General features: G+C 43.1%; 2 protein-coding genes across 5 annotated transcripts in view; both read left to right on the top strand.

The window, feature by feature from the left end:
• The window catches only part of VAV2 (vav guanine nucleotide exchange factor 2), a 157204-nt gene extending 133098 nt beyond the window's left edge, over positions 1 to 24106 (top strand). The window contains exons 9-30 of one of the 4 annotated variants that reach the window (XM_075185707.1): positions 5753 to 5852; positions 6105 to 6200; positions 6678 to 6746; positions 7604 to 7690; positions 8347 to 8432; positions 8697 to 8829; positions 9248 to 9262; positions 9640 to 9749; positions 10187 to 10288; positions 10962 to 11050; positions 11575 to 11591; positions 12081 to 12131; positions 12723 to 12744; positions 13213 to 13340; positions 13428 to 13502; positions 13811 to 13845; positions 13928 to 14044; positions 19788 to 19875; positions 20428 to 20545; positions 21474 to 21560; positions 23165 to 23319; positions 23505 to 24106. In XM_075185707.1, coding sequence (XP_075041808.1) covers positions 5753 to 5852; positions 6105 to 6200; positions 6678 to 6746; positions 7604 to 7690; positions 8347 to 8432; positions 8697 to 8829; positions 9248 to 9262; positions 9640 to 9749; positions 10187 to 10288; positions 10962 to 11050; positions 11575 to 11591; positions 12081 to 12131; positions 12723 to 12744; positions 13213 to 13340; positions 13428 to 13502; positions 13811 to 13845; positions 13928 to 14044; positions 19788 to 19875; positions 20428 to 20545; positions 21474 to 21560; positions 23165 to 23319; positions 23505 to 23552 — 1828 coding nt within the window. In that variant the 3' untranslated portion in view covers positions 23553 to 24106. The remainder of the gene's footprint in view (positions 1 to 5752; positions 5853 to 6104; positions 6201 to 6677; positions 6747 to 7603; positions 7691 to 8346; positions 8433 to 8696; positions 8830 to 9247; positions 9263 to 9639; positions 9750 to 10186; positions 10289 to 10961; positions 11051 to 11574; positions 11592 to 12080; positions 12132 to 12722; positions 12745 to 13212; positions 13341 to 13427; positions 13503 to 13810; positions 13846 to 13927; positions 14045 to 19787; positions 19876 to 20427; positions 20546 to 21473; positions 21561 to 23164; positions 23320 to 23504) is intronic. The other 3 variants (XM_075185708.1, XM_075185709.1, XM_075185710.1) reach the window with 3 other exon arrangements.
• A 3506-nt stretch (positions 24107 to 27612) lies between these two features.
• Positions 27613 to 27882, top strand: part of B3GALT9 (beta-1,3-galactosyltransferase 9) — a 3617-nt gene continuing 3347 nt past the window's right edge. The window contains exon 1 of the mRNA XM_075186337.1: positions 27613 to 27618. Within this exon, the coding sequence (XP_075042438.1) occupies positions 27613 to 27618 (6 nt within the window). The remainder of the gene's footprint in view (positions 27619 to 27882) is intronic.

The following is a 27882-nucleotide window of genomic DNA, read 5'->3' as shown; positions in this document are numbered from 1 at the left end:
CACTATTATAGAACATATACGATAATCTCTCTCAGAATTTGCTACATTAGCCTTTTCTCCATGTTATTTCCCTCTTCTGTCGTACAATAGATTTTATAAAGTTTTTTCGTGAATTTTTTTGGAAGATTTTATTGGTCCCGTCCTCATTCTGCTCAAATGCAGTCGTGTCTTCATCAACCTCCAGCTATGGGGGAGATCTGTGCATCACGCTGGGCAGATAGAATTATGTAGGACAGTTGCGGATACTGTTACCTGCTCATTATTCTATATGTAAATTCATCCTACACTTCTCGGGATAAAGAGAGATGGAAATGAGATGGGGGCTGACCCGGCGGTGACCCTTCAGGATTGATTCTTAGTGCTGCCGACTCAGTAAGGAAAATTCAACATGTAATTAGACCAATATTCTGCTAATAACGTCCTCAGCTGACAGATCTCTCACTACAATCTTCCTGCATTAACTCCCTGCTGGAGAACTTGCTGATGGCCTGAGACAGAGACGGGGAATAAGCTGTCACGACTCGAAGCGTTCGCCTCCTCTGCTTATATAGCGCTGCGTGATGGTCATTTATAGTCCATGGTGCGAGAACTCTACGCTGATTATTATAAATATATAAGTACCTAGTACCCAGCTGTGTTACCTCTCCACTATTCAGTACTAGGAATAACGACACCACTCTAATATTAAGTAACCAGGACGTGGTCGGGCTAAAGAGGCAGAAGTCTAGGGGAGCACAAACCATACACAAACACAAACATAGTTATCTTTTATTCTCCTCTGGTAAGGAAGCAATGCTAACCACTGTACCACCCTTCTTAAATTTTTATGGATATTCAATGTCGCAGGAGCACAGAAACAGTAGCCCCCCCATGCAGCATTGGAAGAAGGTGGCCTGCTCTGATGAATCACATTTTCTTTTACATCATGTGGGCGGCTGGGTGCGTGTGCGTCATTTACCTGGGAAGAGATGCACTATGGGAAGAAGGCAGCTGGCGGAGGCAGTGTGATGATCTGGACAATGTTCTACTGGGAAACCTTGGGTCCTGGCATTCATGTGGATGTTACTTTGACACGTATCACTTACCTAAACATTACTGCAGACCAAGTACACCCTTCATGGCAGTGGTATTCCCTGATGGTGGTGGCCTCTTTCAGCAGGATAATGCGCCCCGACACACTGCAAAACTTGTTCAGGAATGGTTTGAGGAACATGACACAGTTCAAGGTATTGACTTGGCTTCCAAATTCCCCAGATCTCAATCCATTTGAGCATCTGTGGGATGTGCTGGAAAAAACCAGTCCCAGCCACGGAGGCCCCACCTCACAACTTACAGGACTTAAAGGATCTGCTGCTAACGTCTTGGTGCCAGATACCACAGGACACCATCACAGGTCTTGTGGAGTCCATGCCTCGATGGTCAGAGCTGTGTTGGCAGCACCAGGGCGACCTACACAATATTAGACGGGTGGTTTTAATATTGTGGCTGATCTGCTGGTATATTATGCCATGTATCACCTATCCTTGGGGTGTCCTCTTACATGTGACTCATACATGATTCCATATTACATATAATATGATATGATATAAAGTATACTGCTGCTTAGCACTTATGATCAGTCATGTGGTCACAGACAGATTCATATGTGCAGTGCATGAGCCTATACTTGGCTTCATCAATACTGCCATCTAGTGGTGAAAACAGAAACTCCAATTGCAGTTACGCTGGATACACACTACAGAAAATTTCATGAAAGTCCGGATGAGCAGCCGATTCCTGTGTACAAACCTACACGATTTACCTTCAGATCTGTGATCTTCATCTCTCGTAACCATCTGCTGAAAAGATCCCGACTCTGTACCCTCTGTTGGGGGAGCTATCTGCAGAAGTGTTGGGCAGACGGTGGTGTGTACATACACACTTCCAAATTCGCCAGACATCTTTCCATTGTTGATTGCGAATCTTAGGAAGTTTATAAAACCAAATCAAATGAAGCAACATGCTTTGGTACGATAAAACATGATCGCGGGAGCGCACACTCTAATGTGATATCTGACCAAATGGTCGTTTATCGTGTGATCTGCTCGTTAAGGATCTACTGTTGATGGCATACTGGGAATTGTAGTTCCACAACACCTGGAGCCATATGTTGTCCAAGTCCTGGGTTATTCACATCCTGAGCATTAATCACAACTTCGTTATAACTGTTGTTTGGTATTAGAACATTTGTGATAAAGCCACAAAGAAAAATAAAGAAGTAGACTGTTTATTGGGCCAAATATCACGGAAGGTGACTCTGCCTTCCAATCCGATCCGTCCTAAGATCCGTTCTCCAGCTATGTCATGTAAGAATCGAGGGTGGTGCGGATTGTTTAAACTGCAACACTAAGATTGTACAGCCCCAACATCTTAGGTGCAGGGCTACAATATATCAAAATGTGTCCTCACACCTCCATACCTTTAAAACCATCAATTATTTCTCTTTCTGACTGTATGTTTAAAAATATAAATGATATTTTCTATCCACAAAGCTACTATGTCAGGGGGCATTTTTCTCTTGAAATCATCATTATACTTCTGAATCTGTCTCCTTTCAGCTGGAGACATATTAATATAAAAATAATAATAACAATAATTAAAAAAATGAAAGGAACGAATAACTGAATTAAGCATTTCAGGTTCCCAGTGTCCTTTGCAGCCCCTCAGCTTTGCAATGTCTGCGGGAAACGGGATTGTTATTAAAGAGTTAAATAGATACAGTTCTCTGAAATCACGAGTCTCCATTGTCCGCGCTAATTTGTCTCTAATTATCTGCGATCGCCTCTGACAGTCTCATAATTGATTTCTATTTTTCCTCCTTCTGCGTCCTGCAGAAAATTTAAATTATATTTTGTTATCTTACCGGCTGTAATAAACCTATTCATGGGTGGTAGCTCTAGTGTTTATTTTAATTAACGGTTTGAATCTGAGTTGGGGATTCAGATGTTCAGTTACAGCTTTAGAAAAGCGCAGGGAAGTGGCTGCAGAAGGCTGAGTACTAAGGAAATAATCCAACGGTTATTTCTGAAAGTTCAAAGCGTACTGCTCGGCCAGTAGAGGGCGCTGTTCTCTTGCTGTCTCTGGACAAAATTTAATTTTGACCCCTCTTAATAACCAGCCTGGCCCTTCGTACTTGGAACAGGTTTCAGTATGGGGCGTAACGTTTGCCCACAAGTTTCCTGGATTCTTGTAAACGAGTTTGCAATAAACCTTGGTGATTGGTGGGTCAGAGTTTACCTTCCATTTGGGTATATTTATTATTATAAAGGAGTTTAAAAGACTTTTAGGATTTGTATTGTTATTCTTCTGAAGGGTGTTGACATTCATAATAAACTAGTATTATCAATGTTTCTGGTGGAAACGCTGGTCATCAAGGCAACAAGGAGTGAGGTACAGTTATTAACTTAGGGTGTATTTGCAAAAGGTAGCACAGGTTCTTCAGCCCAATTTTAAGTGGCTTGAGGACTAGTGGATAAAGCCTCCTCCGTAATTGTGTTTGATTGCCAACTATTCCATACATTGTTATATAATATCTGATGTGTCGTCTCACAATTACCAGTAAGAATAAAGTAGCCACAAATCGCCGCTTTGTAAGATCCTGTCCAAAAATGTGAAGTTTCGGGCATGAAACAATATTTATGTAGCTAATAGAAACAAAGTGCTTGTAACAGACCGGCAGCGTCACGTTAAGTTCATATATCTGACGTCTTGTCATCCTCAGCTCGTATATAAGACCCGATAACACGTAGACAGCACAAACTGCAACTCTTCCTTCCACAGATCTGACTTTTATCCAGGAGAATGGGCTGGGAACATGAAAATTCTACTTTCTTGGTTCTTTTCCCAGTTTATTCACTTGTGGTTTGGAACCTGGAACATTTGGTTTACTTTAAATTTTTTTGAGCAATCAAGACTTTATAGTAACGGTTTTATATGGCTGGCGCTGCGCCCGTTTAGGTTTCCAGCTTAGACTGATGTGCGCCGTATATAACTGGACTGAGGTGGTACAAACTTCAGCTGCAGCACGAATTAGTTGTTTTATAGGATTAACACTTCTTGGCAACGTTAAGCCAGTTAAAGATGGACAGATCTGCTGTACGTTCTGTTCTTGGCTCCATCTTTCTAAAATCGGAGTTGACCTTCTGAAGCGATCCGCCCTGCCCCCGCAGCGCTCTGCTTGTTTAATTTGGTCAACCGCTGTCAGGTCTGAGTGCTTGTCGGATCTGAATGGATGTCAGAAAATTGTGTTCCTAATTGTTCCTGTTCTGGGTTTGGTCTATGTAGATAAACGAGGCTACTGTCACTCAAATATCTGGTCTTGTCCATAATTTAAAACCCGATCCCTACATTACATCAAAGAAGCCTTTTTTTGGTCAATCTTCTGACCAGCTACATAGTACCACTTCTCTTATTCTGTGTGCTGAAGGTAGGTAATTCAGTCCCTGTTACCTGCACAGTACCACTTCTCTTATTCTGTGTGCTGAAGGTAGGTAATTCAGTCCCTGTTACCTGCACAGTACCACTTCTCTTATTCTGGGTGCTGAAGGTAGGTAATTCAGTCCCTGTTACCTGCACAGTACCACTTCTCTTATTCTGGGTGCTGAAGGTAGGTAATTCAGTCCCTGTTACCTGCACAGTACCACTTCTCTTATTCTGTGTGCTGAAGGTAGGTAATTCAGTCCCTGTTACCTGCACAGTACCACTTCTCTTATTCTGGGTGCTGAAGGTAGGTAATTCAGTCCCTGTTACCTGCACAGTACCACTTCTCTTATTCTGGGTGCTGAAGGTAGGTAATTCAGTCCCTGTTATCTGCACAGTACCACTTCTCTTATTCTGTGTGCTGAAGGTAGGCAATTCAGTCGCTGTTACCTGCACCGTACCACTTCTCTTATTCTGGGTGCTGAAGATAGGTAATTCAGTCCCTGTTACCTGCACAGTACCACTTCTCTTATTCTGGGTGCTGAAGGTAGGTAATTCAGTCCCTGTTACCTGCACAGTACCACTTCTCTTATTCTGTGTGCTGAAGGTAGGTAATTCAGTCCCTGTTACCTGCACAGTACCACTTCTCTTATTCTGGGTGCTGAAGGTAGGTAATTCAGTCCCTGTTACCTGCACAGTACCACTTCTCTTATTCTGTGTGCTGAAGATAGGTAATTCAGTCCCTGTTACCTGCACAGTACCACTTCTCTTATTCTGGGTGCTGAAGATAGGTAATTCAGTCCCTGTTACCTGCACAGTACCACTTCTCTTATTCTGGGTGCTGAAGGTAGGTAATTCAGTCCCTGTTACCTGCACAGTACCACTTCTCTTATTCAGTGTGCTGAAGTTAGGTAATTCAGTCCCTGTTACCTGCACAGTACCACTTCTCTTGTTTGGGAATATTTTTGATACATAGGAAGGAACTAAAGTCACATTTCAATTGTTTTCTTGGTAATAAGTTCTCCAAACTGGCCAATAAGATTTGTGTCAGATATTGGTTTACCCAGAGTTCACTTCTTCTGACGCACCTGCGAAACGCCAACTTGTCCCAGTATTCACATAATCACAATTATCGCACATTGGGCCGGACATTGTATGGTCTATAAAAATGCAGAATTACCATTGTCCAGTCTGTGAACCACAAGTCGATATATATTATTAATAAGGAGAACCTGATAAAGTTATTGTTATTAATTCCACATTTATTTACCTGCTGTTCCTTGTTTGTCAACAGGCTACTTATTTATGGAGAGTACTGCAGTCACATCGAATATTCCCAGAAGACACTGGACGAGATCATCGTCACCCGTGAAGACGTTAAAATAAAAATTGAGGTGGGTGTTAATAGTGATCCCGCTGTGGTGTCCTCCAGTCTGACGCAATGTATACAACTTACACTTAATAACTCTATTCTGTACCTCCCACTGCGTCAACTTTATATTGACTTTCTATTCCGCGGTGTTAAAGCATTTTATGGCGCAGGTATTTCTGGTTCTGTTGAAATAGATTTGTGCATTTATCATTTATATTGGAGATATTATTTCACATCTACGTACTACTTACCCCATTCTCTTCTGTCCCCCCAGGAATGCTCCATGAAGGTTCAAGATGGAAAGTTTAAACTGCAAGATCTCATGGTGATCCCAATGCAGAGAGTCCTCAAGTATCATCTCTTACTAAAGGTACGTGGAGAGCATTATTATAAATTTTCAGGACTGTAGGTTAGAACTACGCTATCTACACAGTACTCTGGCTTATGGAGAACTGGTCGCTGAAGAGCAACAATACATCTTTTATCATATTATCAATAAATTGCGTCTTAATATTAGAGACAGACTTGTGTTGTAGCCGTTTGAGCCTTGTACTCGGTCTCTAAGAAAAGGCCGGGGGGGCTTATCTCAAAGTAGAGGTGGAAGAGTAACTTAAATACATTTCTGGAGCAAATCGTTGTGTCAGACTAGACTGGGGTCTCTATGAACCAACTATCGTTCCAGCTACTACATAGTTTGCATCATTTTAGTGCACACAGTAACGCCTAGGTCAGGTTATAGAAGGTTTAGCGGCTGGGAAGGCATGCTGGGACGTGTAGTTCCACAACAGGTTGTCGATCTCTGTGATACATTTTTTGTATGATTCTAACGTACATTGTGCACACACAGGAACTTCTCAGCCACACCGGGGACTGTCCAGAGAGACACACGCTGAAAGAAGCCTTGGAGGCCATGCAGGTATTAACCCCTTCATACCGTCACAATACCAGGGAATATATTTTAAGATTTTGATTTAACTTTTTTTTTTTTTTATCTCAGTCATAGAACTCCGGCATGACGGAGACCAGTGTTGTGTACTTGTTACTGCTTGATAAAGTCAAACGCTTATTCTAAACTTTTTCTGGTGAATTGACCCTAGGGGGCGCTGTTTCACCAAAGTTAACGATTAGTTTGTGTTGGCTAATTTGCCCCTTACGTGTTAGCGGAACGTTCAGAGAAAAGTAGAGTTAAGTTGTGTATATGCTCCTCTTATAGCGACTCTAAACCTGAAGTACAAATTAAACTCCTCTAAAAAGACATTTAATGGCTTCCACAAATCTAAACGTTCGCATAGAGCAACATATATCATATTTTTGTGCTGCTGTTTGTCAGCATTTCTGTGATGCTCCAGAACAAGCTCCCAGTGGCTTCCTGAATTATAATTATATAGGTTTTACAGGAAGTCCAATATGCAATGAAAAATCTTCCCCCCCAAGAACAGGAGCGTTGTATCTTCAGTCCCAGCGAGTCAATGTTGTTCCGTTTCCGATAAAGGAAGTTCTGTAACTATAGTATGAGAACAGTGATATAATAAGAAGTACTGCAGGAAGAATGTCATCTAGATAACAAGTAGTGACCACACTTAGCACAATGTTACTCAACTGCAAGTCTGACAACAAGGAGCCGGGAGCCAAGTTCTCCTTTTATCTGTTCCCGATTAAACGTCTCAGAGGAAACCAGCTCCATTCAACATATTTTCTTCACCTCGTTCTGCTGACAGTTTCTTTTCTGTGTTTTATGTCTCTGGTTTTATCGAAATTCGCTTTATGTTTCAGGATTTGGCCATGTATATTAATGAAGTGAAAAGGGACAAGGAGACGTTAAAGAAGATCAGCGAGTTTCAGAATTCCATAGAACATTTGGTGAGTGTCTTAGTTCTCTGACATTGGGGTTATCCGATAATACTGTCCATGAGGCGGCAACGGTGACTCTAACCGCGGTTCTGGAAAGTGACGTTATCCTTTCGCTGTCCTCAATCCGCCGCTCTGTCACGTCTGTATTTCAGGAATATCAGCTTGAATTAGTTTCCAATAAAACATCCATAAATTTAGTGCTAAGCTGGGTCTTTCCTGGTAAATTGAATTTATCCAACAAATCGTATTTACGGATGTGGAAGATCTCGCACTCGGCTAAACTAGTTTTTCCGTAAGGTTTAAAGATCAACAATTGGTGGGAAAGGAGTATTTTATAGAAATGAAGTTGCCGAACTATATTTTATAGTTTTAACAACACTAATCGTTAGCTGCATGAAATATACAAGATAATCTTTATTCTAAAATATAACTGTCGGACAGAAGGATATGTTCTGCGCTGGTCTATAAATTGACTAATCTGTGTTACGAAACAATGTCAAATCTATCCAGGATCTTTTGCAATTATCTCATCATTAGCGATTATTTGTTTTCTTAAACTGAATGTGACAATTTTTTCAAATAAAAACAAGTTTCTACTGATCAATGGGCCTCATGGTCAGCTTCAATTACGCTCTCTCTCTCTTTTCTTCTCCGATTTCCAACAGCAAGTAAAACTGGAAGAGTTCGGAAGACCAAAGATAGACGGAGAACTGAAGGTCCGATCGATGGTCAATCAAACCAAGCAGGACAGGTGAGCTGGTTATGGAGATGGTGCAAAGGTCGGGAGTAACCAGTCTGTGCATCTACAAGTCTCAGTACCCTATTAATGTGAATGCTGGGAGTTGTAGTTACACAGGCCGCCTACCTCTGGAGTAGGCTCTTAGGAAGTGGAAGGAGGAGATGAGACTAAACCCATTCAATGGGCCTGTTGTGCATCTCCTTTATATGTCCATTTGTGGCTGTAGAATCTGTAACACCTGATCTGTCCGGCTGACCCCTCTCTCTCTCTGTGCAGGTACCTCTTTCTGTTTGACAAAGTGGTCATCGTCTGCAAAAGGAAAGGTTACAGTTATGAATTAAAGGATATCATAGAGTTGCTTTTTCATAAAATGACTGATGACCCCATGAACAACAAGGACATCAAGAAGGTGATTAGTTCATTACACGTCCGACACGTTTGTAGTTTATCTCCCGTGGATGAAATATCTTAACCTTATTATTTTAATTAATTCACATTCTCCAAATGTCATTAAGATGTTTGGCAAATCTTTGTTGTCATTTCTTCTGCTGCAGTGTGGTTGAAATACAGAACTTGTGATCGCCGGTTACACCTATCTACATTTCTGAAATCCATAAGCAAACATTCCAGTGGGACCTTTTACAATCCCCATTCCTTAGCTGTGCTCTAACACATTGATGATAGAACACTTGTCAGACATTCTCACTATCTCTCTGAGCCGTCACAAATAATTTTCAAGTGCTGTATTTCCACCATAACTCAAGTACATAATGTTTCCTTGTGTTTAACATTCACTCTCCTTTGGTTTCTTTTTACGCTAACCCTAGTCACACGGCAAAATGGTAAGATGTCTTCACTCACAACTTATATCATGTGCTTAGGAATTGAGTATATTTAGATGTAATAATGGGGTGGGGGTTTGTCTTACAAATACCAGTGCTAATTATAATATAGTCGTAGGGCTGTCAATGAGATACACAAGCTTTTTGTCTTCCCTGGAACCCAAATTGTCATTTTGCCTTTGTTCCGTGGGGGAAAGGAGTGTCTAAAACCAGATTGTAAGTTCTGCACATCTCACATATTAGCTTGTATTTTGTATGCACCGATTACTGAGAGGTTTGTCTCTGAGTCGCCAACGTCCGCCACTGGCGGGAAGGATTAGAGAGCGGGAGACCCGGCATCTTCTGCATGTCCGTAAGACTCTGCTTTCTCCACACAGTGGTCGTACGGATTCTTCTTGATACACCTGAAGGGGAAGCAAGGATTCCAGTTCTTCTGCAAGACAGACGACATGAAGAGGAAGTGGATGGAACAGTTTGAGATGGCCATGTACGAAACCTGCTGTCTTTTGGTCTTAAAATTCTGCAGTTTATAACTAAGATGTATTTGCGGTAAAGGTCTGAAACTGGCTAATGTTGGCATTCATTGACCAAAGTGGGCTTATTTCAACATTAACACACTTTGGGTCTCATCCGTTACTAAACACCTCCCCCTATGTCATATCGATGACTTCAGCCAATCAGATCTCTGCACTGCCTGACACAAATCTGTTGTTTCAGAGTTATAGTGAATGACTAGACTGTGTTATTTATCAATAGACCATAAGAACAGGCAACGATCAGCTGGCCGTAATGTTTGCATGGCCATCGGATAGCCGGGCATTATGGGATATGTAGTTCACCTGCAGCCGGGATGCCACAGATTTCAGATAGATTAAATAACCGCCCCAAGTGTGTCACCTGCATCCGTCTGGTTTGTTTACTTAGGTCGAACATAAAGCCGGAAAAGGCCAACGCCAATCACCACAACTTCCAGATGTTTACATTCGATACGACCACCAGTTGCAAAGCCTGTAAGATGTTCTTAAGGTGAGTTATAGAACCAACAAACTACGTGTGAATCCTCCATGGCTAGTCGGCTCCCTCTGAGCCTCATTCAGTGATTCCTGGCCCCCGCTGCGCCCCTCTCATGTATAAACATAGGAACATAGAATTTGACGGCAGATAAGAACCTCTTGGCCCATCTAGTCTGCCCATATTTCACCTATGGTAACCTCAAACCCTGTTTAATCCTTAGTTCTTTGTAAGGATATCCTTATGTCTATCCCAAGCATGTTTACATTGCTCTACTGTATTAGCCTCTACCACCTCTGATGGAGGCTATTCCATGTATCCACTACCCTTTCTGTAACGTAGTTTCCTCTGAACCTACTTCCCCCCAGTGTCAGTACATGTCCTCGTGTTCTAATACTTCTCTTCCCCCCAGTGTCAGTACATGTCCTTGTGTTCTAATACTTCTCATCCCCCCAGTGTCAGTACATGTCCTCGTGTTCTAATACTTCTCTTCCCCCCAGTGTCAGTACATGTCCTCGTGTTCTAATACTTCTCTTCCCCCCAGTGTCAGTACATGTCCTCGTGTTCTAATACTTCTCTTCCCCCCAGTGTCAGTACATGTCCTCGTGTTCTAATACTTCTCTTCCTTTGTAGAATGTTTCCCTCCTGCACCTTGTTATAACCCTTGATATATTATTTCTCCCCCCAGAGGCACCTTCTATCAGGGATATTGTTGTACTAAGTGCGGGGTTGGAGTCCACAAGGAGTGCCTCGAGACCATCCATCCGTGCAAAATGGGTGAGTCGCATCTATACGGTGCTATGGGTGAGAGGACTCTATACGGGCGGGAGCTGCACTAATGTTACATAACGCGTCGCTGCTACACAAATCTCGCAGAACGCGTTGCTGCCTACAGATCTCACAACGTGCTACCGCCACCCCGATCTCGCAGAGCACATCACTGGCAGACCATTTAACGTCTATTTGTGAATGTTACAAGATGCCATTTCATTATAAAGCAACTGGTGTTGTAGGTATCAGGACTTCTAGCCCTGAGAAATTAGGACTTCTGCTATATATCTAGAGACCTGTCACAGTCTTCCCCCCCTTGTCACTGTCGTTTGGTCAGTAGGTATGCTGTGACTTGTAGTTCAACAATAGCTGGAGTATTAATAGTAGGGTGTATAGCTCTGTGTTAGAGGCAATGCATGTTATTTACGTGACATCGCTGCGTCTTGTATAAAGATGGCCGCGCCGAGACTCTTCAGCTCCATACGGTTCTGATATCATTAATAATTGCCCTTTTGTTTCCCTCCCTCTAGGTCCAGTGGATGACATGGTAAGCTATATCCTATATGTAACCTGTATTTATCTATCTGGTTCCCGGGTCCAGTCTAATTATACAGATATGGGATCGAAGCAGCAGCTTCTTAATGGAAGGGGGAATAGACACCAAAATATGGTTCAAAATGTCTCCCCATGTAATACAGATTAAATCACTGGGCTATCCAAGGTTTAATCTCTAGTTGATACCTCTGTAATCAGCTGTTTTGGGGGGTATTGAAGTGCTAGTGCTATTTTTTTATTATGTTGATATAAAAAATATTTAAAAATACTAATTTGAACATGAACAGTGATCTCCTCAAAGGCAAGCTGCGAATTTCAAACCTCAAGTGCTTCTCTAAATCCGTGACTTGGGATCCCCTCCCCCATGAGAGGACCCTCTAGTACCGAATAACTTTTAGTTGTTTAGAATGTTCAGAGTTTACAGAACCTGTCTGACGTTTCTCACCGCAGACCTAATACACTGTTATATGTGATCATATAGGAACTCTCTGCACTCACCATAGACTGCACAGATGCCCCAGGGGCGGAGCAGGTGGGTAAATGGGAGGAGTTTGAAGAACATGCTCACTGCACTTTAGTAATGAGCCTCTATATTATTATGTGATTCCAGTAATATCCCATAATGAATCCTTCAAGATTATTATCATGTTATAAAATACACCTCAGAAATTTCTTCCTTTCCTCCTCCTCTTTATAATGACACAGGACTGTTAAATGGTATCGGGATGATACAAAACTGCAACTATTACTTAAATTGCTGCTGAACTACACTTCCCAGCATCCTCAGCTTGTCCGTGGCCAGTTAAACAGCCGCAGTATTTACATATAACTGTATACGTCAGTGTAAATCAATGTTAATTACGCTTAGTACATTTTGCTTTTTTCGCTTTGAAAATGAAATATCAAAGTGGCATCATTATATTACGTGTGAACTGGCTGAGCATCATGGGAAGCGAAGTCCAGCCCGACATGGAATCTTGAAAATTGATTTATCTCGGATTTAATGGGGTGAAATGTGGTTTTGGTGATATTTTTTTTTTTGATCTTTAGTTTACAAAGGGCTCCTTATGTATCCAAACTAATTGGTGTTTTTTTGTGTGTGTTCTTTTTTCCTCTCCCTTAGGACCCGCTCATAACAGTGTCAGGTAAGTTCTGTGTTTCACCCACCTGTTGTACCCTGAGGGGTAACAAAGACTCACCCGGGTGTTGCTTTAGGTCCTGGGCAGTTAATAATCGCACCGAGCCAGGAAATCTGCACGAGACTGGGCGGTCAGCCTAAATGCAGAAAATGTTTTTTTGCTTCTTGAATTTTATTAATTATATTTCTGTAAATTCACCCACTGGAGTAAACGTACTGGTTTTAAACTACCGCCGAGGAGAAGGTTTTCCTAGGGTGACCCCGGGGGGCTGCCACAACCAGCCAGTTTTCAGGGGGCTGCCCTGATTGGGGGCTTGTGATTGGTCCTCCCATTCCAGGTTCCCCGACAGGTCCAGCAAGCGTTGTGATTTGTCACCTTCTAATTTACATTGGGGGAGGAGAGTTGATGTCTGTAGATCTCGTATGCTGGACCGGTGTTGCGTCTTCGCTGATCATTCTGTTTGCTGTTCGCCAGGGCCCAAGATGGTCGCCGTACAGAATTACCATGGAAACCCAGCGCCCCCCGGGAAGCCAGTATTAACGTTCCAGACCGGAGAAGTGATCGAGCTCCTGCGAGGTGACCCGGATTCCCCCTGGTGGGAGGTGAGTGACGCGTGTCCCGTGTCCGCAAAACATACCGGTAACGCCAAGGGCGTTTGACGAATGACGGTCGTCTTGTCTACCCTACAGGGGCGGTTACTACTGACTAGGAAATCTGGCTATTTCCCCAGCTCTTCTGTGAAGCCCTGTCCTGTGGACAGCCGGGTGAGTGTGACGGAAATCGGACCCCCACCCTCATTACGAGCCCATGGGGCTCCTCTGTGCCGCCATCCAGTCAGTTATGTAGATTACATCCAACCAGTCTTTAAAGTAATTTGGTGTGACTTTTTTTTTTTTTATTAATCTCGTCTCTTTTCTATTGAAATTAAATCAGTCCACAGCACAGCCCCCACCACCTAGCCCAAAGCTATATCATCTTTGAAAACTTCCTAGCAAAGGGCCGGTAAAGAAGTTTAAACCTGTTGACACATCTGAGATTGAAAGGTCTAATTACTTTCTCCGTTATTCCGCAGCCCGTGGCCCGTACGGACTACAGTAAATACCCCTGGTACGTACATGGCCTCTCTCCTGTGTTCTTATTACATCTTGCTGACCCTCCAATGTTTCTCACGCTCTGTAAATTCCTCCAGGTTTGCAGGGAACGTAGAGCGCCCGCAGGCCGACAACCTCTTAAAATCCCTCGTCAGCGGAACGTACCTCATACGAGAGCGCCCGGCTGAGGCCGAGCGATTCGCCATCAGCATCAAGTACGTGTTAAGTCGCAGCTAATGATGATCTTAGTAATGACCAACTTTGTTATGCTTTTTTTTATATATATATATATATAACTAAATGTTTCTTTTCAATTAGATTATTAACGTTCTAAATGAACAAATGGCGCAATCTGGTGCCTCCCAAAATGGCGGATGCACCAATTTGCGCTGTACTGGCCCCGCCTCCGAGTGCGTGGTAGTTGGAGGTGAATGTATTAATTTGGCTATGGAGAGCATTTTTCTTTCTCCCCCCAAGCACTAAAATTATAAGTTACAGCTCTGCATCTTAGAATTTCCAAACCAGATTTTATCCAAATTGTGGGCTACCAAATTACACCCCGATCCTTTTGCTTGTTTCTCGGGTTGTGATTGACCAGTGTTAATCTGGACTGTTTTTCCTGTCCTGGCCAGTAGGGGGAAGCATTGTACACTCAACTTAAACATTTCATCATCATCATTAACTCTGATCTTATTTTCTGCTCATCTCATGAAAGTTTGTTTTATCTGTTAGTTTGTTTTCACTGCGAAATCCACTCTGTTTAATCAGCCTGCTGTACTACTTGCTCAACCACTCCCTCCCTACCCATGCTACAGTTATTTCAGTCCCCTATCTCATCACTGTACTCTCAGTTCTACTTAATGCTTTGTCTACCATCACAAGTAGGAAGAATTGATACTGATTTTGAACCACTCTCCTCTCTTATGACTCTGCAAGAACTCAGCTACTCAATCACCTGCTCTTTATTACTCTCCATTCAACACTTCCACCCATTCCCCCACATGGCTCCCACATCATTACTCTATACTATCCAGACATCCATGGATAAACTACATTTGCTGTAGCCTAGCTCTGCACTACTTATCTGATTACACTGGACATTGCAATTAGATCATTCTTTTAATTCCTTCATTTTTGCTATTTGACTCATAAATCCCAATGCTTGCCAAAATATTTTTCTCTCTCTCTTTTCATGGCATTATCTTTAGGACTATATCATCCCTCACCCATCCTGCAACACACACCTCTGTCCACATTGCCCCTTCATTACTTCACTCACCTCTAGTGAACACTCATGAACTGTTTTCCTATTTAAATTCAATAACTTTAACAGCCTCACCCTGCCGCCAGAAACTAAAAGGACACACATCTTACAATCATCTTTCCTACCTTTCTTCCTCCCTGCTTCTATTAGCTGGTGATATATCACCTAATCCAGGTCCCCCTCCCACACGCATATATCTGAACACTACAGAAATCCATTAAACCTTAAACACATCACCTGTCTCCCCTCTCTTCCAAAGTCCTTTAGATGTGCCCTTTGGAATGCACGCTCTGTGTGTAACAAACCTACCTCCGTACATGATCTCTTCCTCTCATACAACCTAAAGCTTCTAGCAATAACAGAAACATGGCTCACCCATTCAGACACTGCCTCACCTGCAGCCCTTTCACATGGTGGTCTCCATCTCACCCACACCCCCAGACCTGGAGTCAGACAAGGAGGGGGGGTTGGACTACTTCTCTCCCCACAGTGCACGTTCACAGTTCTACCAAATGTCCCATCACTCACGTTCACATCTTTTGAAGTACATGCTGTTAGGATTTTTAACCCATTCTCTATGCATGTTGATGTCATCTATTGTCCCCCTGGAGCACACCAACAATTTCTTGAACACTTCTCTGCATGGCTCCCTCACTTCTTATCTACTGATATCCCCACCATCATCATGGGTGATTTCAACATCCCTATTTCTAATCCACGTTCCAATGCTGCTTCTAAACTACTCTCTCTAACCTCCTCACTTGACCTCTCCCAGTGGATTGAATCCACTACTCATCAGGATGGCCACCGTCGTGATCTTGTTTTCTCTAGACTATGCTCAGTTTCTAATTTCCTTAACACTCCTTTCCCCCTCTCGGATCATCACCTTATTAGCTACTCACTCACCCCCAGTTCTTTACTCTCCCTAGTGTCAAACTCTTCCAAACCTCCTCACAACCGCAGGAATTTAAACTCTATTGATTTTCAACAGCTTCCACCTCTCTCCAACACCTTCTCTCCCCAATTTCTACATTCTCCTCCCCTGATCGGGCAGTACCCAATTTTCATCAAACCCTAGCAACTGCCCTGGATCAAGTGGCTCCAGCGACACTACATACTTCGCGTAGAATTCGTTGTCAACTGTGGCACACTACAGTAACACGAACTCTACAAAAACTCTCGTAAAGCAGAACGTCACTGGCGTAAATCTTGTACCTCTAATGATTTCATCACATATTATTATCACCCTTAATTTGTTAGGTGCCACAAGGTTTCCGCAGCACCGTACACCATATACTAATATCTACCACTCCTATAGAAATGCTCTGGACACTGCTAAACAAACCTACTTCCAATCTCTCATCTATGCTCAGGCTTCTACCCTCAAACGCCTTGTGAGGATACCACCCTTAGCTGGGATGGAAGTTACCCTCTGTGGGATTCAACTCACTCGGGTAGACCAAGATATATCCAAAATAAGACTTTATTACGACAGCACAACACCACAAGACGTTCACAAGTTACAGGGTAAATGGTAGCACGTATCCTCCAGCAGCCTCCTGCAGTCAGCACTCCAAAGTCATAATCTCTGTCCCTTTCAGGGTCTTATCCTCCCGCAATATTACCACTACCGTTTAGCAAAACAGTTATGGTGTCTCCTAGCCTGGGTTACTAGCTCACACCAACCCTGTCCTGGTAGGGTTCCCTCCAGCGGCACCACAGTTCCTGGCCCAGAGTCCTTTTCACTGATGTCTTCTACACCAGGATCCTCCAAACTAGCATCCCCCCTGGCATTCTCCTCGCCCTATATTATTTTCTCTGTACCCAGGAAATAGGGTCAAATGTCTCCAACCTCCCCTTTACAGAAGGGGCCTCCCAGTCAACAATTTAGCTGCTAGACATACTGTCCCTGTTACCTTGATTAGACAATAGAATGGCTTGACTCAATTAGCTGTTTTGGCTGGATACACTACACATGGGGTTACAATAGTACATCAAGGAATGACACTGCACGCTTACATGGAACAATAAGACTTTTGACACATGATATCAGCAGGGTTACACAATATAAGTCTGTGATACCTTTTGATACAATTACATTTATATTGACACATATTGATACATTTCCCCATGCTATTTCAACCAATATATTACTGTGGAGGCACATTGCATATGAGTAGAAGTTCTAACCTCATTACCTCTCAGGTTATCTGTTGACCTAGCTAATTAACATGGGCTGCCAGCTAGTTAACTCAGACATTGTTCTGATAACAAACCTCATCTCAGCTGCACCCCATACAATACACATTTGAGACAAATGGTAATTACATTAGCTACCACAAGCAAAATGACTGCTGTTGTTCTGATATTTTCACACAGTATGGCAATATTGTTTCTATTTATACTACATACAATATCACAGGTAATAGTATGGGCAAAATGTGTCTAATAACATGAAATAATAATACACATAATACACCAATGCTCTGGTGTATATACTTAGACTGGGCCAAGGATTAAAAAGTACAATAAACCGTGAGAAACGGGTGATGATTACATAGTTCTCAGTCCAGTAGTACCCCGTTTCCTCACACGCCTCTTTAACACAATCTCTTCTGAATCCTCCTGCCCCAAATCCTCCAACTAACATCAGTGCACAGGATCTTGCTTCCTATTTCAAGGATAAAATTAATAAGATCAGACTTGAAATTATATCATCTCCCTTGACAAGCAATCTGCTCAATTCCCTTGTAGCACCCTCTGACACTCTCTCTTCATTTGATCCCACAAATGAAGAAGTTTCTACTCTCTTCTCATCTTCCTACTCTACCTCCTGTCCTCTTGATCCCATTCCCTCACAAATTGGTATGTCCCTGTCTCCTGTGCTCATTCCCCCTCTAACTAAAATCTGTAATCTATCTCTTTCTACTGGTATTTTTCCATCACTTTTCAAACATGCAGTGATTACTCCCATTTTAAAAAAACAGAATTCTGACCCTAACGCTCTCATAAATTACCGCCCCAGCTCCCAGCTCCCATGCCCCTCCAAGCTTCTCGAGAGAATTGCCTACACTCGCCTCACACACTTTCTTACAGCAAACAACCTATTGGATCCTCTTCAGTCAGGCTTTCGCTCTCAACACTCCACAGAGACTGCGCTGACCAAAGTTGTCAATGATTTGATCACAGCAAAAAATAATAACCAATACTCTCTTCTAATTCTCCTGGATCTCTCTGCTGCATTTGACACTGTTGACCACTCTCTCCTCATACAAACGCTACAATCCCTAGGTCTTGAAGGCACTGTCCTATCCTGGTTCTCATCCTACCTTTCTAATCGCTCTTTCAGTGTTAATTTCTCTGGATCCACCTCTGCTCCGCTTCCTTTATCAGTTGGAGTTCCACAAGGCTCAGTTCTAGGTCCTCTGCTATTCTCTATCTACACCACTTCTCTTGGAAAACTAATAAGCTCCTTTGGATTTCAGTATCATCTCTATTCGGATGATACATAAATCTATCTATCCTCTCCTGTTCTTTCACCATCTGTGTTGTCTCGCGTTACTGACTGTCTTTCTGCCATTTCATCTTGGATGTCTTCTCGCCAACTCAAACTCAATCTTTCAAAAACTGAATTAATAATATTCCCACCCAAAAACAGAAGCTTCCTGCCTGACATTTCTATTTCTGTTGATAACTTGACCATAAATCCCACCCCGCAAGCTCTTTGCCTAGGTGTAATCCTTGATTCACAACTGTCGTTTATTCCCCACATCAACTCTATATCTAAATCATGTTACATACACCTAAAGAACATTTCCAGAATACGCACATATCTGACACAAGACACCACAAAAACATTAATTCATGCACTCATCATCTCCCACATCGACTATTGCAATTCCCACCTTACTGGTCTTCCCAAAGTCAGACTTGAACCCCTACAATCTATTTTGCACGCAGCGGCTAGACTGATTTTCCTTGCAAACCGTTATTCCTCTGCTGAGTCACTCTGTCAGTCTCTACATTGGCTGCCTGTATTTCAACGAATCCAATATAAAATTCTTCTACTAACATATAAGGCCATCAACAAAATTGCACCGACATACATCTCCTCACTTGTCTCAAAATATCTCCCAACTCGACACCTCCATTCTCCACAAGATCTGCGTCTCTCTTCCACTCTCATCACTTCCTCCCATTCTCGGTTACAGGACTTTTTCCAGGCTGCACCCACTTTGTGGAATTCCCTCCCACGCACAGTAAGACTTTCCTCTAGTCTTCAAACCTTCAAGTGTTCACTAAAAACCCACCTCTTCAGACAAGCTTATAATATTCCTCAACCACCCTCTTAATCTCCCTAGGTTACCCTATTACCACCCTCTACACAGCTAACACAAGACAACAACCCTCTGCCCAACATTGCTACACACATACAACCCACTCAGTACTTTTACCTTTGCAGTCTAGCTGGTCCAGTGTGCAATATGATGTAGCACATGCCCTTGTGTTTCTAACTCCCATTGTCCTATAGACTGTAAGCTTGTGAGCAGGGCCATCTTACCTCTCTGCCTGTATGTATTACCCAGTATTGTCTTATTAATGTTTGTTCTCTATTGTAAAGCGCTACGGAATTTGCTGGCACTATATAAATGTTGATGATCCTAAACATTTCCTTCTAATCATTCTTCTTGCAGATTTAACGATGAAGTGAAACACATAAAGGTTGTGGAGAAAGACAGCTGGATCCACATCACAGAGGCCAAGAAGTTTGAAAGCTTATTGGTACGTAGACATTTTACAGTGCAATTTGTAGCCTCTTGACTCAAACAACAGCAGACAAGTGAGAAGCTGAGGATTCTGGGAGATGTAGTCACACCAGTTTAACCTATCACTTAATTTGATCGTCCGATGCAAAGTAAAAACGTAGTGTTGTCTTTAACAGCTGAATATGGTAATTTTATTTAGTGCAGTCTGGAAAATGAATTGGTTGCTATGGAAACACAACTTCTTTCCTTTGCAGTAGTTTTCAGAAATGCCCCCGCGTCTTATTACACGAAGATCCCTGCTCCTGTCAGTGTCACTGATTAGTCCCAGTGCCCTGACCGCCTTTTAAGAGCTCACCAGAAATATGGCGCCTGCGCAGTAGTTTGGTAAAACTCTGGCGCTGTACCAAGGTCTTTGCTATCTTCTGCCCAGACGCTATGTTCAAAAGCTTGAGCCCCTTCATTTTTACGCCTACGCCCCTCCCATCCCTGTAGAACACTGTCTGAGATATGGCCAACAGCAATTCATGGGGAACATTAACAAATGTAATACTTCTTATGCGTTTTGCAGGAACTGGTTGAATATTACCAGACGCATTCCCTGAAGGAAAGCTTCAAGCTACTGGACACCACATTAAAATACCCCTACAAACTCCGCAGTGGCACCCGCAGTGTTTCTCGATCCCCAGGTAAGAGCGCCACCCCCTGGTGTGAATCTGAGACACACGGTCGCCAATCACAATCCCCCCCTCCACCCCCCATTATGGAGATGTGAGCCAGCAAAGGGATTATCCTCCATCCACTGCTCAGGGCAGAAATGTCTGGAGAAGGAAACTTGCAGGTTCACCTCTCTATAAAGGCGAAGGGTCCCCGCATTTATGTAGTCGGGGCCGGAGATCCCCTTTTATAGCTAAGTGGAGCCAATGATGGATGTTACCAAGTCCGCTCAGAGATTAAGATAATGCATCAGGTACTAATGTCCTGTGACCTGTAGCAGCCAATAAGATAACGGCATTCATTCCTCCAACTCCAGACTGATAGAAGCCGGTATCGGATTGGTCACTACGGCTCACAGCACATAGTGTATCACTGTAATAGAATGGAAATAACACATTACAATGGGACAACATGTATGGATTATTGTGCAACAAACTAAATAAATATTCCTATCAGAACAAACGTGAATAAGCCGGTGTGTGAGATCTGTGTATAAGCAGGGATGGCGTATAAAATGGCATATTTAATTTTGTGCTCTCCAGTCCTTGTAGAACTACAGGTCCCAGCAGTGCATGTTGGGGTGGTTCCACAACAGCTGGAGAGAGTAACAGCTGCCCTAGAAACAGAACGGCGGACGGAGCCCAGTTGGTTTAGCTAGACGGCGATTCTCCGCATCAAAGCCAAATTGTGGCATTACCAGCGCGGCTCGGGCCGTTTATCTACAACAACTTTGCTCTGTTGTTTCCCCCTTATTTATTTGTTGTTAACTCTAATTTAACCCTTTGCTTTTATTTTAAATGACTCCCGCTTGCCCTGTGATTATGTTGCTTGGAGATGATTATTATTTTTTTTATTTCTTTCTATTCTTCTACCTTTATGTTTTCTCTGAACTCTTTGCAGCCTCCTGTGCTTCCTACAACTTTTCTTTTCTCAGTCCTCAGGGTCTCAACTTTCCTTGTCAGAACCCGTCCACTCCATTCTGGTCAGGTACTGCTTACCTTAATGCATTTGTCAACACAGTGTCACCTTGTGGCTGTTTGTGGGCACTACAACGAGCGTGACACACTGACTTAAAGTGCTATCAGAACCTGCAGACAGAGGAGAGGGCAGCGGTGACCTCACCCAGACTATACTCGTCTGCGTTCTTACGGTTCAGCCCACAACATGGGGGCCTTCGCTGGGTGTAGGTTTTGGGGGCACTTTAAAACAACACATTGATTTAGAGAGTGGCTTCCGACATGGAAAATACATTTTCACCTGCTCAGTAATAAATGCTTTCTGCGCCTGTGACGCTTTGTTTTTACTTTCACAACACGACATGTAAGAATATAATAAGAAACATGTTTATAAATAACTAGTAAGCGTTTTAGTGTGTACCATTATATTCCCACCATGAGATCTACCCAATGGTATATGTTCTTTATATTAACTCTAACGCTCTGTGTGACATTGCTATATTATTATGCAGTTTCTGCATAATAATAAAAGCCATTGCACCAATGAGGGGGGGGGGGGGGAATCTGAAGGGTCTTGGTTAGTGACCGCATTCTTACCTGCCTTCCATATGGCGATATTCAGGGGATTCTATCATACCCGTTTATCTTCCATCCTTCTCTGTGCCGTCTTCATCGTCATTTCGTTCTCATCAGGGTGTAACATTCCCGTAAATGTTAAATCACAGTTATATCATTGAGCTAAACCAGATTTATCACTGATAGCGGCTCATGGACAACCCCTGCCATAATAACTCCATTTCCAGCTCAGTATACAGGACCGGATGCAGTTTGTCATATTAAACACGATATTGGCCTCATCTAATAAGAGTGATTGCAATGGGCCCTTTTAAGTCCTTTTCACACAACCTCTGTTCATACATTTGATAAAGGAGTATTTTCTGGAATCTCAATTGTTTACTGGCTGGAGGCAGCCATGATGGTCTCACTGATAGTGGGTGGAGCTGTGCTGTATCTACTGGGAACAAAGGCCATCCTTTAATAACAGGAACCCTTGCTGCTAACTGGGTGGTTTATGTCCTCATCCAAGTCAGTGGCTTGGGACACTTACAGAAATATGGAAGCGTGTAGTGAGCTAAAACTCATCAGTTTCTAAATAAACACGTGACAGCCATGTGAAGGTAAGCGTGTGGGTTATACGCCACTAGAAGGTAAAACAGGATATTTCTAGTAATATTCCACTTGTGGGCTCCATAAAGAAGCAGCATTACCAGGGGTCAGATATAACGTCACTGCTCTGTTCTCTTTCACCAACCACCCCTTTGCCCCATCATCCTCAGAAGAATAACTAGGGTAAGAGAGCCTGCTTGTATCTAGGGACCAATCGTCCATGAGCAGCGGAGGCAGCCATTTTATGTGCTGCACCAATTTCCACACATTGTTTCCCTGGGAACCAGTGACATCACCGAGGCAGCCATTTTGTGACCTCACTGAGTAGATAGACCTCATCCTTACGTACATTGGTTATGGCTGCGTTTAGGCGACTGTAATACTTACTATACTCTGGATAATCCACTTACCGCAGAGAAGCCCGGTCTGGATGCTGTATTGACTCCACCCTCCCGTTTCTCTCTGCAGTGTTCACGCCACGGCCTGTAGGCACGGCCGTCGCCAGGTACAACTTTGCCGCCAGGGACATGCGAGAATTGTCGCTACGGGAAGGCGACGTGGTGAAAATCTTCAGCCGGATCGGAGGGGATCAAGGTTGGTGGAAAGGAGAGACAAATGGGAAAGTGAGTATAGCAAAGTTATTCAATATGTTATACTTTCATTTTATGTTTCAGACCATAAATGTTGTCGTGTTAGTAGTTCCGCATTTCCTGGACACAGAATGGATGGCGTAGCATAGAAATGTCAATATATATAACCATGTCTTGTCCCTATATCCCTAATATTCAGTACTCTTCTTGTCTCACAGATTGGCTGGTTCCCCTCAACCTACGTGGAAGAAGAAGGGGTGCAGTGACTTTGGTAGCGTCCAGACAAAGTCTCCGTTTCCTTCCAGATGATAGAGCTGTTTGCACAACAGAGTATAGACTTTTCCTGCCGCGATTCCTTCCAGCATTCCAGCCCTTCGCCCAGGCGGTCTTCCTCGCTGGTATTACTTTGTATATAAGATTTATAATTCTGACGGATGGATATGGAAAGGAAGAGGAACTGTACGTTGGAATGTTGGTGCTGGGTCTTTCAAAGGGAATTAAATTCATTCCATTTTTGGCTGCTGTTTGTTCCTCCTCGTGTCCTGGTCTTGACTGAGAAACGGCAACAACCGTCGGTCTCACTGCGGGGTGGACGATTGGTGGACGGGAGGACCCTCCCCCGATTCATCTCTCTGGATAGAAGTTCTCACGTTCTGCTTCCAGTCTTCCGGGGAATGCGTCGCCCTCATTAATAAATGGTCACTACTCAATCAGCGGATAATAAATTTATTTCAAGTGATAACCAAATTAGTTATCCTTTACCCAGGGTGGTTTAATCTGCACAGTGTGACAGTTACTGTAATAAAGAGGTTATGATCAAGGGCTGTTTGGGGCGGTTTATTTTGTCATGGACTATAAATGTTCTGCTATTTAAATGTCTCAATGATCAAAAGGGGAGGGAGGGTTAAATTACCAGGGATCGGAGGGATCTCAGAAGGAACATATAGAAAAGTTTCCTGTGATGGGGAAACCTATAGAACTGTAGGTGATGGGTGGTCTCTGAGGGCCCAGCAACTTCCAGCACGATTTCCCAGGCTTTGCTACAATGATGTCAGGTATATAACACTTCCACTGCCAGCATCATGTTTTCCGCACTAAATGTTTATATTATTTTTTTAGGGAATTTACTCCTTGGAAATTTTCCCGACTTACAGAAACTTATGAAGGATTCTCCTATTGAGAGGCAGAGCTGACAATCCAACATCGTCCTGTTTCTGGGGTAATAGAATGTAAAATGATGCAGAAACCCCCTTGAGAGATTGTATAGCAGAAGGTCAGGGCAGCCGGGTGTACTGAGGACACGTTTACCATAGGGAGCAACATAAAGAGCATACAGACCAGCTCCTCTCCATAGGGAACAATGCTCCCTACCCTGAGGTACGTCCTAGTCACATTTTTATGCAGGTTCTAGAAAACCTGTTAAATAAATAAAACATCTTAAAAGGGGTTTTGAGTTTCACCTAAGATACATTTACCCATCGTTATTATTATTTATTTGTTAGGTGCCACAAGATTTCGCAGCGCCGCACACCATACAAACCGTAGACTACAGGGTGAAACATTACTGAACAATAAACAAAAAGTACCAGTACTTCAAAAACTCCACGCAGGCTAATGCAATAAAGATGGAGCAGAAGAACAGGTATGGAGACAGGAGGGGAGGGGGCCCTGTTCATACGAGCTTACATCCTAAGGGAGAGTAAACAAAACTCAGGCACAAAGGGAGCCAGTTGAAGCATGGGGGGAGAGAAGAACGAGTGCAGGAGATGAGGGGGTTAGGTGGAAGGTTGGTAGGCTTTGAGGAACAGGCAAGTTTTTTTAAGTGCCCGTTTGAAGGAGCACAGAGTAGGAGAGAGACGGATGGAACGAGGGAGGTCGTTCCAGTGAAGTGGGGCCGCACGGGAGAAGTCCTGGATTCTGGAGTGGGAAGAGGTGATAAGAGTTGAGGAGAGGCGTCGATCATTGGCTGAGCACAGGGAGTGGGCCGCAGTGTGTATAGAGAGGAGGTTAGAGATATAAGGGGCAGTAGAGTTGGAGAGAGCCTTGTAAGTGGTGGTGAGGAGTTTGAAAAGGATTCTGTAGGGGAAGGGGAGCCAGTGTAAGGCAGAGAGGGGAGGAGGAGAGGTGTGAAAGGAAGATGAATCTTGCGGCCGCATTGAGTATAGAGCGGAGGGGGGCGAGATGGGAGTGGTTGAGGCCAGTAAGGATGAGGTTGAATCCTGAGAGAGGAAGGGCCGGATGCGTAGTCCCACCATTTTTTTTGTAATACAGACTGTCCAGTGTTAAAGCAGTAATTCCAGATAGAAAAATATTATTTTTCCTTTAAAAAGCAAGTTAAGTACTTTTTAACCATGTATCTATAAAATCTTAGCTGTTCTATAAATCATTATCTCTTGCTCAAAAGTTCTCTAGTTAGCAAATAAACATGGCTGCCAGACACAGGCTCTCAGCAGGTCATGTGATGACAGTGTGGGGAGAAGGAGGATGTCACAGTACACAGAGCACAGAGGGGTGTTCCAAAGCCGCTCTGCTGACTACATCATGTGACTGTGGTTACCATGGTAGCCCAGAAACATAAATCATTAATAGCAGCCTGAAGAAGAAGAAGAAGAAAAAGAAAATTGTAAATACCAAAACTCCTTTTAGCCTGCCACAGAGATGTAAAATAAGATTGCTCCTTTAAAAATGTTCTAAAATATAAATTATTAACCCCTTCAGGATTGGGGGGGGTATTTGAAGTGCGGTGAAAGCACACCTGTGAACCGTGGTCTGCGCACAGGACCTGTGGGAGAGCAGCGGATGAGACGAGGAAGGATCTTCCAGAGATCAGCCTCTATGATCGGTACCTTGCTGCTGGATAACTGCAGAGCCTCTGCCAGCCCCCAAAACTACACCCAGCGCCTGAGACGGAGGCTTTGCAGCTCACTACAATCCTGCTTTTATCACATGTATCAAATATCTGTATTTACTTATCTGCTGTACCCAACGAACCATTGTTATATGTCTGTGTCGCACTTCCTACAATTATACAGCGAGTCTTCTGTATGTATGAAAAAATTAGTTTGATGCTACCAGTTTAGGATTATATAGAACCATTTCCACCAATCACATAAGTAGGCAAAATAAATCACTCCTGCATGTATCGTCCGCTCTCATAGGATTCTACAATTTAGGTTATTCATATGCACAGTGAAATCACCAGAGTCTCCTCCCTCTCCTCCTATCATAGCCCCTCCCTAATCCCAGGCACTTTATGCAAAACAAGTGGGAGGAGTCAGACCCAGCAGACGAAAATATGGACCATACTTTGCAGAAGAAACAATATAATAAATTACACAATTATTAAGGAGCACAATCCAAACCATTCATTTTATAGAAAGTACCGATTCAACTGCAGCAGTTGTGCAACAATATATCAACCTACAACTTTCACCATCCACACCGTGCTAGTTACATAAGAAAAAAACAAACAAACAATAGATAAGTTGTAGCTGTGTTGAACCAGACTTACAACCTCGCTAGAGAATTTAGAACATTGTCTGTAAAGCTGGGTACACACCTATGTAATCTTACTGCAGATGCCATTTCAATAACGATTTCACAAACGACTGAAAGTCCCGATGAGCAGCCGATTCATTCATGTGTACACACCTACACGATTTACCTTCAGATCTGTGATCTTCATCTCTCATAACCATCTGCTGAATACATGGTGACTCTACACTGTACAGATATCTGCCTACGCTGCTAGTCGTGAGAGCGTACACACTGCCATATTTACCCGACATCGTTACATTGTTGATTATGATTTTAGAGAGTTTATAAACCAAAAATCAACAGATGCCATGTGTTTTAGTACGATAAGAGATGATCTTGGGAGCGTACACACTAATGTAATACATTTATCTGTGATCTGCAGGATAATTACATAGATGTGTACTCCCAGCTTAAGAGTTTGCAGTCTTGTCTAATTGCCCATCAATAGCAGAGCCCCCACAATGTGTGTTCCCTGCAGTACAACTCTCCCTCCCGGTCGTTTTTCATCTTACACAAAACTCTGCTGAAACCGTCAAACAACAACAGACCAGCAAAGGTTAAGGCTGCTGCGTCTGGTATTTTCCATTACTCTGATCCTGGACCGGTGTACGGTTACCGCTGTCATGGGCAGGTGCAGTCGGGGAAGTCTCAGGTTCTTTGTTAAGGTAACTTTACCCGCAGAGGACCAGGTAACACACATTGTGGATTTTCCGGTTGCACTCTATTCATCGCAGGAAAATTATATTAAATACAAGATCTGCAACAAGGAGGGAATAACTCCTGAGCATCATGCAGGTAAGCAGCAGATCTACTTATGAGAATTGGTCTTATCCTGTTACTCTCTGCTTTCACCCTCAGACTTAACCCGTGATCTCCCGGAGGAACCTGTCCACAGTGATAGTCTATAAACAGATACAATATACCAATATAATACACAGACAGCAAGATATCTTAACTCAATGTTTTTATATTGCAGTTTTCAATAACAAATGCTTAATTACTGTGCACTGATCGTCTTCTGTGAAAAGCACTTGTTGCTTGTACAGGATTAACTGTCTA

The sequence above is a fragment of the Mixophyes fleayi genome, chromosome 9, assembly GCF_038048845.1.
Source record: "Mixophyes fleayi isolate aMixFle1 chromosome 9, aMixFle1.hap1, whole genome shotgun sequence".
Lineage (NCBI taxonomy): Eukaryota > Metazoa > Chordata > Amphibia > Anura > Limnodynastidae > Mixophyes > Mixophyes fleayi.
Note: the sequence above shows the minus strand (reverse complement) of the source record. Positions and strands in the feature narration are given on the sequence as shown.